The sequence below is a fragment of the Sceloporus undulatus genome, chromosome 5, assembly GCF_019175285.1.
Source record: "Sceloporus undulatus isolate JIND9_A2432 ecotype Alabama chromosome 5, SceUnd_v1.1, whole genome shotgun sequence".
Taxonomy (NCBI): domain Eukaryota; kingdom Metazoa; phylum Chordata; class Lepidosauria; order Squamata; family Phrynosomatidae; genus Sceloporus; species Sceloporus undulatus.
Window position 1 is genome coordinate 37,655,982 of NC_056526.1, and position 16,335 is coordinate 37,672,316.

The following is a 16,335-nucleotide window of genomic DNA, read 5'->3' on the forward strand; positions in this document are numbered from 1 at the left end:
CATTGGAAACAATGGGGCTCGTGTGCGGCGGTGTGGGCGCGCAATGGGCGCACGCGCCCATTCAATTGAATAGGACGCGCTGCCCCTTCCACCCCGCGCGCGCGCCGCGGCTTAAACATGTATGCTCAAGGCCGCGTATGGCACGCTCGCGTATGGCGTGGGCGCACTGTACCTCAATTAACAAAGTAGATGTGTTCCTGGACATTACTGTTTTAACAGACCACTTGGTACTAGAGGCAGAAATAACATGGTAAGAGTAGGGATAAGTTTCTGCATAGCAAAAACAAAAAAGCTGTTCATATTTCTTCAAACATTTTATTCAAAACTGACAATATGCACATATGAAATGAAACAGTCAGGCCAATTAAGGCTTGCATTAGTAAAACATTTTAAACCTAGAGAACACTAAAAGGCATCTTCCAAAATATATCCTCACTTTTTTCCCATCACCTTCCACTTTGATTTTATTTTATTTATTTTTTTATTTTTTTAAAAATTTATTTATTTATTTTTTTAGTGTTAATACTAACAGATCTATGTTTCTTTTATATGTTGTGGATAGCTGTTGAGGCAGGCTTAACTACTTTCCATTTCCCCTCTCTTGTATGCTTTTCATGTATGCTCAGTAAGGGATTCTAGAGGCAACTGTAGTTTATGTTGCCTGTTGTATGCAGGCGCACAGACACAATAGGATTGTGTAGAACAGTGGTTCTCAACCTTCCTAATGTTGCGACCCTTTAATACAGTTTTTCATGGTGTGGTGACCCCCAACCATAAAATTATTTTCGTTGCTACTTCATAAATATGTGTTTTTCGATTGTATTAGACGACCCCTGTGAAAGGGTTGTTTGACCCCAAAAGGGATCACGACCCACAGGTTGAGAACTGCAGGTCTAGAACAAATTTCTATATTTTCTTATTTATTGCGTTGTTTATTTCAGACATGCTACTGCAGACCAACATTGAAAATCTGTGTTTTTCCATCTGTCATGTATTGGCAATTTTTGACTCAGAAAATTCAGATTCAGTAAAACAACAAACTTTATTCAAAAGCCAAAGCAGTTCACAGTATGGTGACGTTGTTAGGATTGAGACAATTTGATTATGCAGTATAAAAAAGCACAATTCAAACCTTTTAGTGTAAAACCCCATTCATCATAAAAGCAAAACATTTATTTTTCTCATACTGCCTCGTTGTACTGGGCATTCCCACAGGGCTGACTTGGGCAGTTCTTGGTGTCTGTTACCTTCACTTCATATCTGCTTGTTAGCCATCCTCAGGATAGATAAGTTTTCCCTTCCACCCAGGATCATCATTTTGAGATATCCTATCATCCATTAACATGAAACAGAACAGGCAAGCCTAAATGACAAACCAGCATAGCAGGTTCAGATCCTGACACTGCCCATCATCCTCCCAATGTTGGTGCTTGGGGGAAAAAACTTTTAGCTAGACAGAGGATGAGGAGGAAAAGGGGGCTGGATAGGTATAATGGTAACTGGTAAATGTTTAGCTGATGGTTTTTGTGTGCAGAGATAGAAGTGCTATTCATTTGTGTAAAGTTGTGTTAAAACTGTTAAAATGGGACAAACAGGGTTGTGTATTGCCTATATAAATTATATGATTCAAGTATGTTTTTATTTTATTCATTTTAAGAAGAGTTCTGGGTTACAAGGACAAGGAAGACCCATTGCTAACCCCCTGAAAAAATTACTTAGTGATTCCTCTACATTGGTAGTTTCATCCCACATTCACCCACCCTACTACACATACAGACACCTTGGTGACCATAAAACTTTCAAAACTCTTTTTTTGTTCTTCGATTTTCTTTATGAAATGTGAGATACCGAGAAAGCTGTCAGTATTCTATTCTTTGATGACATAAACAATGCAATATAATATAAAGCCTATAACCAAAATATACAAGATTATAAAACAATATTAAACTAAAATTCCAAAGGCTTTATGAAACAAGGAAGTTTTTAAATTGAGATTTAAAAACAGTGTTGGAAGAAACAGTCTCTAGGTGCTCAGTGAGGCAATTCCAGGAGCAAGGAACAGCAAATGAAAAGGATAAAGCCAAGCCAAGGAAGAGGAAACCTCTTGATGAAAAGCCTAGAGTTTCTAGAATGCAGGTTTTGAGCAGGCTGGTAAAAAAAAATGGGGGCTGAAAGATAGGGAGGGGCTAAGTCATGTAGGGCTTTAAATGTTAATAGAAGCTACTTGTACTGAATCCTAAAGGGAATTCAATAGACAATCAGTGAAGAGTTGCCAAAAGTGGAGATCTGATTATGTTGATAAGAGCAGATTCTTTTGAACAAAATTAGACATTTAGCCATCTTAGCAGATTTTTTTAAACAAAAATTTTATTAGTCATCTCACCAGATCTTTTTTGTCTTTGTCTCTTCCATGTCCCCTGTACCCCATGTCTGTGTTCATGTATGTATTCAGAATTTATAATTTTTTAAACACAATACTTGATTTTGAAAGTGTGAAATAAGCTATGCAAAGTTTTGTTTGAAGTACCATCTGATGATGATTCTATTTTCAGAGTTTCAGCCAGGAGTGCCATGGAAAGGTATTCCAAACATTGACCCTGAATCAGATCCCTATGTGACCCCAGGAAGTGTACTGGGGGGTACAGCCACATCCCCCATAGTAGATACTGATCACCAACTTCTGCGGGACAACACCACAGGTTTGCTGCAACTTCATTTACTGCCACCACTACCACTATTGTTACTGTCCTTATCTTTCTACTCCTCCATTCTCATCCATTAAAATGGAATGCTCTACAATTACAAGGAGTAGAACTGCATGTTAAATCAACAATTTTATTTTTGCTTATGAATAGTAATGGAGATAGGAGGCATTTGTAGAGGGGATTCTGTAGAATTGATAATGCTTAATTTTTCTGCACACAACATCTTCTACTTTGTGATGTTTATTTGCAGAAAAGCTGGTGGCAAACAAGTGCTTGATTAAGTACTTCATTGCCACTTGCCAAATTTTACCTGCGAAAGTACACCCCATCCCTTATTAGTGCCAGGGAGTAAACATGAATTTTATTCTATTTGGTGCACTTCCTCAAGACAGTTTATATCCCTATTTTAAGGCTGTCATGGCACTTCCCTGTTAATATGTGAAATTATTTTGCTACAGGGTCTAATTCTTCCCTCAACACCTCGCTGCCTTCACCTGGTGCCTGGCCCTATAGTGCCTCTGACAATTCCTTCACAAATGTTCATAGCACTTCAGGTATGTGTTTTCATTGCTAACCTCTTCTAATGCTTTTATAGTGCAGGTATAGGACATCAGAATATTCAAGTTAGTGGATTTAAGCCAGAAATGAGTGATTGTAGAAGGGGCGAGTCAGTTTTTAAAACTTGAGACCTGAGAGAGCCAGCGTAGTGTCTGGAGACTAGAATTTGAATCCCTGCTTGGCAGTTGAAACCCACTGGGTAATCACCTTGGTGTACAGTTTTCAGATCCATAAATTAAATCTGTGGTGTTAACAGCCTATTGATGGAACCCAAAATTATTCTGTGTTGACCATTGCCTTTTTTGTCTCTTTGGTTTAGCAAAGTTCAGTGATTACAAATCAACATGGTCCCCAGATCCCATAGGACCCAATCCTGCTCATCTCTCCAACAAGATGTGGAAGAACCATATTTCCTCAAGAAACACTACAGGGCTGCCCCGCCCACCTCCTGGTTTAAGTAATCCAAAACCATCCTCTCCCTGGAGCAGCACAGCACCCCGCTCACTCAGGGGGTGGGGGCCACAGGAATCAAGGCTTGCCTCTGGTATGTAGTATCTGGTATTCTTATTACTTTACATTCAGTTGTTTGTAGACTCTGCAGCATTAATAGTCTAGATATGACAGTCCTTCAGATAAAAGAGATCGGCATCTGCTGAATGGAAGATGAAAAGAATCCTATCTTTAAAAGGCTTTGTGTCTGATAAGACAGGCCAAATAAACCAGTTTCAGGCCACTTTGGGGGTGTGCTGTTTAAACGACGCACACATTTTAATAGGCCAGAAGCTATGCTGAAGCTGTGCTCCAGTCCTTATGACTAGAGAGCGGCTTTGGCGCAGCTTCCAGCCTTTTAAAATGTGTGTGTCATTTTAACAACACACTTCCAAAGTGGCCTGAAGCTGCATTATTTGGCCTGTCTGTTTGGGCCCTTAGACATTTAGCTAGAAACCACTGGGGAAGAAGAGTGAGAAGAAACTATTAATGTTCTAAAAATATTTATGTTATCATAAAATATCCTTGAAAGTAAAGTAAAAACATGTATTGGGTAATTGGGATATAAAGGCAGTAAAGTCTGGAAAAGATTGTATTATGCTTCATGATACCTGTGTAGTTGCACACATGGGTTCTACAGCTGTGCAGAAACTGTTAGTATTCCACAGAGCTATGTAATAGTGTTTTGATGAGTTTTCTAGCCATAAACCTCAGTACACATGGACAAAAAAACAGAAGTCCAAAGCACACTGCAGAAATAATCCAGTTTGAGACTGCTTTAACTGCCCTGGTGAACACTAGCGAATTCTGGGAACTGTAATTTTGTGAGACTTTTTAGCCTTCTCTGTCAGGGAGCTCTGGTGCCACAGTAAACTACAATTCCCAGAATTCTCTAACATTGAGCCAGGGCATTTAAAAAGCGGTCTCAAGCTGAATTATTTCTGCAGTGTGTTTTGGACCAGAGTTTCCATTTTCCAGCTCAGCTCCTCCTTGTTTTTTACCAGTGGTAAACATAAACTTTCTTCAGCAAATGTGAGCTGAATTTGTTTGATTGCTTTTTTACTGCCCTATTTTTCTGCCAAAGATTGGAATTAAAGGCTGCTAACTGCAGTAAATGCAAATACAATAAAAACATTAAAAGTGGCTAAAATACAATTGTATCAGTAGAAAGAAACAGTATCCTGCAGCTGTAAATGAAAGCATTTAAAAAAAAACATTTCAACCTCCAGGTTACAACAAATTACTAAATTTAGCATTTTTTTTCCATTGGTCTGACCCAAATGTATGTTGTTTTATCATTTGCAGCCTCTACTTGGAGTGATGGTGGTTCCGTTCGTGCCAGCTATTGGCTGGTTCTTCATAATCTCACTCCACAGGTATTTCATATTTCACTTGAAGTAATTAATTGTAGCATGATGGGATGAGCTTCCATCACTAGTCCCAGCTTCAGCCAACCTAGCAGTTCAAAAGCATGCAAATGCAAGTAGATAAATGGGTACTACTTTGGTGGGAAGGTAAACAGTGTTCTGTGCAGTCAGAACACTGGCTACATGATTACAGAGTTGTCTTTGACAACTCTGGCTCTTTTGGCTTAGTAACGGAGATGAGCACCGCCCCTTACAGTCAAATACAACTTGACAACCTTGTCAAAGAGGAATACCTAATTGTTAATTATATTATTACAGCTCTATTTGCCTCAGTAATAACATGTTTTTCATTTATTACGGCACACAGCCAGCACAGCGATAAAATACAATACAATAACACTCAATACAGTCATAAAAACTCTAACATGTGTCAACTTGCAGGGTGTTTTAAAAGGTTATAAAAATGTTTCAAAGAAACATAGCATAGTCTGCATATCAATAACAGAAATTGATAAAAATAATAGAGCAGTATATAAAAAATTACATACAGCAAATTACATGGTGTCTGCAATGACAATATCAGCCATAATTAGACTTCCAGAGTTCACTGAATCTGTTTTAAATAGCCTCTCCGAAGGGTGATAGCAGCTGCAAGGAATTTAGCGACACTGCTAGTTACATCTTCATTATGGCCTGCTAAAAAAGATTTAATATAAAATTTATTCTCCCTTCCGGTAATTGCTTGACAATAGGAGTTATATAAAATGCACGGGTCTCTATATAGAGGGCAACTAAGAAGAACATGACTAATTGACTCAATCTCCTCAAGGCCACAGGGACAAAACCGACAATGGTAGGGTACCTTATTGTACCGTCTCAGTAATAACATGATCTATTAATAAAAGATAATTTGCTGTAAACTAGTGTTCAGCTTCAGCTTTTACTTTGCAACATAATTGGATCTTGTTTTGTGAATTAATTTTAAAGCTTGTTTTATGTAAATAAGTGAACAGTTCCTTTAAATACTAAACATAGTTTTTAAGTGGTTTGCATGAGTCCAGCTTCTTTAGGACATTGTAAAATCTAGGTAGTATTGCCAATTTCTGCCATGTTTCCATAGTGAAACCACAGAATGTTTCCAGTACTGCTGCCAAAAATTCATACTAATAAAGCTGTTCCAGCATTTATTTGTGTCTCACTTTCTACATTCATAATATTTGTTGAATACTAGTTTGTTGCGATTTTATTAGAGACAAGTCAGAGTTAAAATGAATCTCCTGTTATAGGAGTATAAAACATTTTAAAATAATACTTTTAAAATTTTAATAGTGTTTCAATATGGTGATTTGTTTGTGTGTTAACTGTTGTTACCAGGTTTTAGCATATCATGTTTTAGTTTTTTGAAAGCCATCTTGGGTCCCATAGTGGGTGAAAGGCAAGTTCTGCAGTTTACCTAGGGAAATGCTGATAGTTTTCCTTTCCTGCAGCATTCATCAAAAATGGTGAAAGATTAAATGTCAGCTCTCAACTAGCAGAAATACAGGAAAGCAAGGATGTACTTGATGAAACGGGCAACTAGGAACTTTCATCAGTGGTTCTCAACCTTCCTAATGACGCGACCCTTTATTATAGTTCCTCATGTTGTGACCCCCAGCCATAAAATTATTTTCATTGCTATATGCAAATATGTGTTTTCCGATGGTCTTAGGTGACCCCTATGAAAGGGTCGTTTGACCCCCAAAGGGGTCCAGACCCCACAGGTTGGGAACCACTGCTTTAGATGCTGGCTATTTGGTCTTTGGGTTTCTTTAATCCAGGGTATTCACAGAGTTTTCCAGGGCTTGACTCTGTATGAGAATATGAGTACACACATTGGGATCCCTGAATTCTGTCCTTAAATTACAGCTTTCAGATACTGTTTCAGATCTTTTGGGCATCATAATATTACAGTATATCTGAAGGTTGTTGTAAAGTAGAAGGGATAATGACAGCAGTTCTGCTACTGAGTCCGCAGCCACTGCTGCCACCTCCTCCTCTTTGGGAGGTGCCGTGAAGTAATAGGCGTGAAGTGACTTCTCCAAGGTGGCACTTTCCCTCTGAAACTTGGCTGAGAGCTCAAGCCAGGAGGGCTTAAGTTCAGCCTATTTCCCCCTCCCCACATAGTCACTCCCTCACTCATTCACTGAGGAGCTACACATAATTCCCCCCTCCCCCCCCAGTCACTGCCAGAGTGAGCAAGAGAGGCTCTGGCAAGCGCCACAGCTGCTAATGTATATGCGAGTATTCCAAAATTTTCCAGTATCCAAAATACCTCTGATCCCAAGCACTTTGGATAAGAGAGATTCAATCTGCACTTATTTCACAATCATAGTAATAATGTCATGCTTCAAGTCCTTATGCCACATTTTTGATAGTAGTCTTGTCTAAGAAAGGAGGATTTACACTGGAGCAGCTGCTTCTCACTACATATCACCAAGGGCTTATGCCACAAATTGAACTTGCTATATGAGAAAAGGATGTGATTAATTAAAAGTAATTGATAGTGGGGTTTAATAGAGGCAGGAGATTCTCCCATTATTAATCTTTGATGGTAAGCTTATACAAAGCATGGTTTTACACATTTTAGGAGTTTAAATTGTTCCTCTTGTGAATTTTATAGTGGATTATTACATTGCTTGTATTGTGGCTGAATATATTAACTGTGCTATTTCATAATTCTGTCTTTTACTGAATATTTGTTTTTCCTCGTCATTCCAAGATTGATGGGTCAACTTTGAGGACTATCTGCATGCAGCATGGTCCACTGCTGACATTCCATCTGAACCTGACCCAAGGCACCGCCCTTATTCGATACAGCACCAAGCAGGAGGCAGCCAAGGCCCAGACTGCACTGCACATGTGAGTTAAGCCAACAGTCTTCTCCAGCTATTCATAGGCTCATTATGTCAGTAGAGAAAAAGTTTTCTGTGCAAGGGATGATGGTTCAGGTGCTTTCTGCGCTCAGATATGATTGTTTACACTGAGTGGTTCCTTTCTTTTGAAGTCCCTGTATGAAGGAAAGATTAAACCGAGCATAGATTCTAACAGGATAAGATCTACATTTCTAAAACTGGAGGTATGGACAGGGAGATGGTTGGAACTGCTCAGGCTTGTTAGTATTAGCTTCCGTTTTCCCAAAATTGGTTACACTAAATAAATTTGTGAAAGTTACGAGCTTTATTTTGAAACTAAAGCAGATAAGGAAATTCTGCAACTTCACTGATTTGAAGGTTTTTATCAGATTAGCTTCAATGTTGTTTATTCTTCAAAGGCCCCTTGTTTCTGTATCATAGAATCAAAGAGTTGGAAAGGGCTCTATGGGCTATCAAGTCCAAATCTCCCCTGCTCAGTGCAGGATCTCCAGCTAGAGTATCCTCAATAGGTAAGACATCCAGAAGAGACCTCACCACCTCTCTAGACAATTGGTTCCACTGCCAAACAGATTTCACTGTCATGTAGTTCCTTCTAATGTGGAATCAAAATTTAACCTCCTGTAACTTAAAACCATTTGACCTACTTTCCTCAGAGACATCAGAGAACAAGGCTGCACGCTCCTCTTTGTGGCAGTCCTTGAGTTACTCAAAAAGTGCAACCATATCACCCCTCAGTCTTGATTTCACAAAGCTGTGCAGTGTTCAGCTCCTTCAGCCGCTCCTATGTTTTGTTTTCCATGTCTCTTATCATCCTCATTACCTTTCTCTGAACTCACTCTAGCTTGTCTGTAGCCTATATGGCTTGGGCCCAAGTTACTTGAAGGAACACCTCTCCCTACACAATCTGCCCCACACTCTCAGAACTACAGAGAAGAACCTATTGGACTGCCCAAATACTAGATTAAGATCTACTTCCCATAGGGCATTCACTGGGATGGCTCCCAAATTGTGGAATGGCTTGCCAAAGGAGATCCGTCTCATTACCACCTTAGATGCCTTTAAGAAGGCAATCAAGATGGATCTCTTCTGGCAAGCCTACCCCCCAGACCTGCTTTAACAGCTTAAGATGACACTCCACTCGGAACTTGATGAGGAATCAGATTTTGATATTGCACATGTACAGGTATTTTAATGTGTTTTTAAATTTTGCTTTGTATAATGAGAATATATTTTAACTATGTGTAACTTTATTCATGTGCTGTTCTCCCGCCTCGATCCGTAGGGAGAGGCGGGATATATAAATAAAAATTATTATTAAAACAAGGTGCCCAGAACTGAAGACAAGTACTCTCAATGACGCCTGACTAACACAGAATATAGTGGGACTGTTACTTCCCTTGACTTGGAAACAATGGTTCTATTGATGCAGGCTGACATAATATTTGCCTTCTTTGCTTCAGCATTGCCCTGCTGGCTCATGTTCACTTTATGATGGAACAATAACTCCATGGTCCTGTTGAATTTCATTTTATTAATTCTGGCCAGTTTTCTAATATATGAAGGTCCTTTTGAATTCTTTTCCTATCTTCCAGTGTGCTAGGTACCCCTCCCAGGCATATATCATTTGCAGATTTGATAAGGATTCTTTCTGCCCCATCATCTGAATCATTAGTAAAAATGTTGAAGAGTGTCAGCCCCAGAACAAAACCCTGCAGCACTCCACCTGAGAACTCCATCCAATTTGAAGCACAGCCACTGATGTGCTCTTTGAGCATAGTTTTCCTCCAACCATTTGTGCATCTATCTGATTATGATTCTATGTTTAGTCAATTTGCCAATCAAAATATCATGAGTGGAACTTTATCAAATGCTTTGCTGAAATCCAGATAAATGACATGCACGGTATCCCCACCATCTACTAAACTAGTAACCAGATTGAAAAAAGGTATATAGTTAGTGCTTTCAGCCATATTCTGATTAAGGTAACCACTTCCCTATCACTAGCTCTTTATTAAGGATCAAGCAAAGCTTTAGAAAGAGTCTAAATACCGTGAAGGTTCCAGATCCCATTTGATCTTAAATGCTAAGAAGCTTCAGCCCTGGTTAGTACTTGGCTTACAGACCACCAATAAATAGCATGTGCTGTAGGCTGTATTTCAGGGGAAGAAATTGGCAAAACCATCTCCGAGTACTCCTTGCCTAAGAAAATCCTATGAAGTTCATGGGGTCACCACAAGTCTCAACAGGCAACTTAAAAGCACAAACACATACAGAGAGAGAGAGAGAGAGAGAGAGCTTTAGAAAGATTAGAAGCGAAAGAAGATGTTTTGAGCAAGAGCTTTGATTCAGGGTACTTCTTGTTCGTGGTCTCTGCAAATCACACGAATGGGTTATTCTGTGCCTGCACAGTAAAGCTCAGAAACTTCTGGAATCACTGGGCAAAACTCTGTTTGCAGCTTTTTGGCGGTAGCTCCGCCCATCCTTATATAGCCCCTAGTGTTCCCACTCTTTCTCCAGTTGCTTTCGTCCGCCGTGTTAGCAGTTTAGAGGAAACTTTGCTCTTGGAATTGCTTGTTACTAAAAGGATTTGACTTCAGATTTGTTTGACTGTTTTATTGGTTTGCAACTACGGACTCTGTTTGCTAATCGATTGATCTTGGACTGCCTTTTGATTTCAAATTTTACTTCTGATTTGGTATTTCTACTCTGGTTGAAAATGGCCATGCAGTCCACTTCTTTTAAGCACCGCGATAAATGCGGAGGGAAGATTCTTGTCCAAGACCCACACAGCTCCTGCCTTTTGTGCTTGGGCGATGGCCACAATGTTCAGTCTTGTGCCTGTTGGTGGAAGGCCATGACTCCGCAAGCCCAAAAAAACCGGGACTTTAAACAGCTTTATATCAGCAAGCCTTTAGGCCCTCTTCTACTCCAGCCAAGGAGAGTACTTCCACCCCCGGCTGTTGAGCCCTGACAAGGAAGAAACTAAAGAAAAACATAAGAAGAAATCCTCTAAAGGTAAAAAAGCCCCCAGGTCTGATAAAGACCATACTTCTGAGGATTTGCACTCTAAAAAGAACGCCAAACCGAAGCATTCCGACGACATAGATTCTCCTCCTAAGCGGGACAAGCCTTCTGAAGTTTCAGGTATTTCACATTACAGCATCCATACAAGAAAAACTTAAATCAAACCAAGCAATTAAGATTTTTTTAAAGAAAAAAGAGTTTCCAGAAGGTGATGAAAATAAACGTAGAGAAGATTTAAAAGCATAGGTGGGCATGCTTTCCTACCATATACGCTGCTTTCTCTTTTTGCTATTTTTTTAAAATGAAATGTTCACAATTGTGAATTGTGCTGTTACTTTAGATATTTTGTTGTTGCTGTAGACTTCTGTTTCTGTTTCTGTTTCACTACTATAAGACCTTTTTGTTGTTTTGTGTTGTTTTAGGTGTGTTTTGGGAAACACTACCATCCTGGCTGAGTTTGCCACAGATGAGGAGGTTAGTCGCTTTCTGGCACAAGCTCAACCTCCACCTGCAGCAACACCCAGCACACCTGCAGCAGGCTGGCAGTCTCTAGAGACAGGACAGAATCAGACAGATCCAGTTGGACCTGCTTTGAATCTCTTTGGAGGGTCAACAGGGCTTGGGCAATGGAGCAGCGGTGGTGGCGGCAGCAGTGGGAGTGACCTTGCTGGTGCTTCATTGTGGGGGCCCCCAAGTTATTCTTCAAGTTTATGGGGGGTTCAGAGCGTTGACGATCCCCACAGGATGGGAAGCCCTGCTCCCTTACTACCTGGAGACCTTCTAGGTGGAGGGTCGGATTCAATCTGAACTGAAAACTTTCAACTCTGACCTCGTGACCTTTTTTTGGAACAGCAGCAGCACTAACTTGACCTTTTCTTTTTTTTCAACTTGCAATAAATACATTTTAAAAGGAAAAAAGAAAATGGAGAGAGAAAAAAAGGTGGGTCATTGACAGGACTGTCTGAGCACATAGTTGCCTCCCTTATAACTTCAGTTTTTTGTTTGGAATATGAATCCAAAAAGAGAACATATCACTCTTGAAATACTTGAATCATGAACGCCAACTTAGAAAGACAATGTGAAGCAAGTACACATACCATTTAAATCTAAACACAAAAAATTTAAAAAAATTAGTTTCTAGTTTTTCACTTTTTCATGTTATACGGAAGTTGTTGCTAAGAAACATATATACTGAAAAAATAGCTTTTTAACTTTGTTTGCACTGGGTGTGTTTCCGTCCTTAGGTCTACTATGTTGGGATGGGGTGGGTTCAAAAGAACGGGGGGTGGGAGGGGAGGGGAAGACTTGACGGAGCCTCACTTTAAAAAACAAAAAAGGAAAAAAAACACTTTGTGATTGGCTGGTAGATATATACCAGTATGTTCTGGCACATGTAACTGCCCATGTGTGCGTGTTTCAGTGTGAGTGCATATGTGTGCATGATTGTGTGTGTGCGCGTGCGCATTTCTGTCTTGGAAGGCTGCATTGCTATTGGTCAGCAACCTATCTGACTAGACTCTTAAAATAAATAATGATGGTGCCTGTGACTGATACAAAATCAAATTGACTTGTGTTAAAATCTGTCGGTGGTATTTTTATTTTACCAGGGTATTCAGTGCAGTACAGATCTTGTTCTGACCCTGTCATAGAGCAAAACACTGCCATATCCTAAGGATTTGGTAAGAGGGTGCCAGTATGGGACTTCAGACTTTAAGGATTGGGTTTCTGTTTCGCTTAGGTGTTTTTGTCTCTAAGGAGACTTCTTGAGTGAACCCAAGCTTTTTTTTAATGACAAGGCCTTTTACCTTTTGAGGATGACAGAAGGCAAAAGGCATTACATTTCTTTGTGACAATGACCTACATAATGGTTGAAGCTTCTGCAGTCCTTAAGAGTTTAATCTTGTACCTGTTCCTCAAGTGTGTATTACTCATGAAAGACCCACCAACTTAACTGTACTTTCTTAAGCAATCTGCTGTTTGTGACAAAACTAAAATGTCAGTAGTTTGCTGGCCTGTCTTGTGTTGTGAAAGCACATGCAGCAACTTTTGTTCTCCTTTTGTCCATGGTGAGCGTTACCTGTGCCAGGCCTAGGTGTATTACAGCACCAGACCATCACTGACAGAAACGTTTACTTACGAATGTTCTTAAACCAGTGTGTACTTTGAGCATCTTTTTCCTCTGTATTTTCCTGTGTATGTCTTGCTTAGGTTTTGCTTAGGCAGGCATATAACTAGCAAAGACTTCTTTTGTTTATAAAGTATTGCACCTTTATTATGTTGACTTTTCCCTGTACTGTTGCTTTTTATTGTCGGTATTTAAAGAAAGGTTGTATGTTGTTGTTGTTTTGTTTTTTTAAAAAAACAACAGTGTAGTAGTACTCTGGGCAGGATAGGGGAGACCTATCATAGGTTTGAATTTATCCATAGCCAGTGTGTGTACTGGGAACAGAATTTTTGTTGTGAAGAAAGCTGTAGCAAAAATTGCCTTTACAAAAAGCAGTTTGGGGAATGAGCAGAGTGGATAAGAACAGGGGGAGAAACTGTGGCATTCTTGAAGTGTTAGAACTTTTAGAACTTAGTTCTGGATTTTTACTAGCTCTACATTATATCGAATAACAAAGTGCTGCAATATTCTGTACCAGCAAGTACCTACATACTTTGGCACATGGAAGTAGCAGATCATATTGTATGGGATCATAACAACAGAGTCTTTCTCCTTCAGGAGTTACTTTAAAAAATACAGTGATATCAGATACATAGATACAAGTACTGATAGCAACATTAAGCAGTTTTTTTAATGTTTATTTCAAAAGGGAGGAGTTTGTGATTTCTCTACACTAGGAGTGGAAATCATGTAGCTTTTCAGATGTTATTGGACCGCAACTCTTAGTATTGCTCACCATTGGCTATGCTGGCTGAGGACTATATGATTCCACTCTTGCTGTTCACAAACCCAGTATCGCAAAACAGACTGGATAAGAGGGTTGCTGCATTTAATCTGACTTACTCTTTTGATGTGAAATAGGTTGGCTGGTAACATAGGCAGATGTTCTCTACTTAAATTTCAGATTTTGCAGCATATATGGACCTTACAAGTATTTCCCCTTATTTCCCCGCTGTCATGTTGCTGGAAATTGCCCTCTCCCCTAACTCTCTGCCAGTTATGTTTTCCTTGCAGCCCCTATACATGCCTGCTTCTAAAACAGTTGCATTTGTTCTGGGGCCTCAGTGTTGAAGACATGCAGGATAAACTATAGAAAAGGTCCTTAGCTGGGAGAACATCAGAATGCAGAACATCATGGCTCAGAAAAGAGCTGTGTGCTCCAGTATGTGAATTGACATACAAGTTGGTTCACTACTGTGTTACCACTCTTTCCCAACCTGCCCTATAGTCCCTTTTGCCTGCACTTTGGATTTGTTGAGTTCATTACGATACTACGGTGAAAGCCGGGTGCTAGAGCCCCTCTTGTTTACAAGACATAATGAGGGATATGAAATATTTAAAAAAATGAAAGCTAAAATGTTCTTCCATCACAAGCTTAAAGGGAAAAAATGAAAACTTATTAAAAAAAAAGACCAAAAAGTGCGTGTGCGCATATATGTATATGTATATGTATGTATGTATGTGTATGTATATGTATATATATATATATATATATATGTATGTATATATGTGTATATATATATATATATATATATATATGAGATGAAGACTAACTCTGGGAGCATTTAACAGTGTTTTTGTGTTTAACATTTATTTTCCTGCTTTAAATTTGCAAGCATTCTCAGGAATTCTAGGGTAGGAAGCCAGTTTTTGAAGATGGTTTATTTAACCTTTACCTTATCCTAGATAGATGGCTGTTTCTTTCATAAACTTTTACAAGTTCCTGGACCTTCAAGAAGTTTAAAATAATTTGTTTTCTTTACAAAAAGCAAAAAAATTGAAAAACAAAATCTAACGAAGATAGACTTCAAATGTTGTTAGAACTGGGGATCAATTTTTTAAAATACAAATTGATTTCAAAGGAATTCTCAACAGCAGCAACAAAAATTCATTGTATTCTTAAAAGTCCAAGTTGTGAGAAGATTTATACTTGTAGAGCTTAGTCTCAAGTGGGAGTGTGCATGTTGTTGAATGGGGAGAGGGTTGTGTATGAATGGAACTATTCATCTAGTTATTGCGCAGTGAACATAATCTTCCTCCAAGCACCTTTTTTTAGAAAAAGAAAAAAAGAAAAAAAACTCATTTTGGTTTGACTAAGTAAGTCAACCATAACTAAAGGTAGTTGCTGGGAATGTGGCATGGTGCTTTTTGAAACCACTTTTAAATTGAATGCTTCAGAAAGGAAGTATCTTTATTGTGTCCCAGTAATGGAGCCATTTTAACATACTCATTTTAAAATAGCAAAGAGAAGCAGAAGTGACTATATAATAGTTCAGTGGACTGTACTTTGGAGAAGAATCAGCTTGGTTGATGTTAATCACCATTTTGAAGATTTTTGGTGTTTGTTCCCCCCCCCCCCCAATTTTCTCAGCCAGATTTGTATAAATCAGAAATTTTGGGACATTGGAGGGGAAAGTAAGATACATCAGCTATTGCTGCCAGATTTTGCCTAGCTTTCAGCACAAAAAGAGAGAAGGACTTAATTTGCTTGAAGCTTTTTAGACAGAATGAAATCACAACCACTTTAGTGCCTTTGTAATACATCCATGCATCCTGCAAAAGGACATATGCAGTCCAGTCACTCCCAAGGAAATCAAGCAGTTAATTTTTCTTAATTGAAACAGTTGTTCTGAGCATGCTGAAAAGATGCTTCAAAGACCTGTTATACAAAGAGCTTCATATAAAATGATATATATGTAAAAGTGTTTCTTGGAAAACCTAAGGCAATTTCTTGCACTACTAATTTCTTGTTTTCAGATAGACGTCATATGGAAAAATACACAAAAATAAACCAGTGTGTGAAATGTGATGCAAAAGGCCCACTTACCTGATGGGGAAAATGAGAAATAATTATAATAATTTTAAAATACACAAAAACAAAAACTCATGCTGAACCTCACCTATTAGTGTACATGTTTTCCTGTGCTAATACTATCCCACTGTAGGAAAACAGTGAAGTGTGAAATAGTGCTTGGTGTTCTGTGACAACAGTTGTCCTCTATTGCTGTATGTTGTGTTGTTCCCTTAAGTGCACATCGAAAAACATGCTTCAGTTGTTGCTTGGTGTGATAGGACAGTGAGGGACTTTTGGGGGGAGGGGGTTAAAGGAAACTATC

At 39.0% G+C, this 16,335-nt stretch overlaps 1 protein-coding gene across 1 annotated transcript in view; it reads left to right on the forward strand.

Annotated features, from left to right (window-relative positions):
* Window positions 1-12,331, forward strand: part of TNRC6B (trinucleotide repeat containing adaptor 6B) — a 164,139-nt gene extending 151,808 nt beyond the window's left edge. The window contains exons 21-26 of the mRNA XM_042470868.1: window positions 2,553-2,699; window positions 3,164-3,259; window positions 3,583-3,807; window positions 5,058-5,128; window positions 7,878-8,017; window positions 11,478-12,331. Of these exons, the coding sequence (XP_042326802.1) occupies window positions 2,553-2,699; window positions 3,164-3,259; window positions 3,583-3,807; window positions 5,058-5,128; window positions 7,878-8,017; window positions 11,478-11,862 (1,064 nt within the window). The 3' untranslated portion in view covers window positions 11,863-12,331. The remainder of the gene's footprint in view (window positions 1-2,552; window positions 2,700-3,163; window positions 3,260-3,582; window positions 3,808-5,057; window positions 5,129-7,877; window positions 8,018-11,477) is intronic.
* Window positions 12,332-16,335: the final 4,004 nt, after the last annotated feature.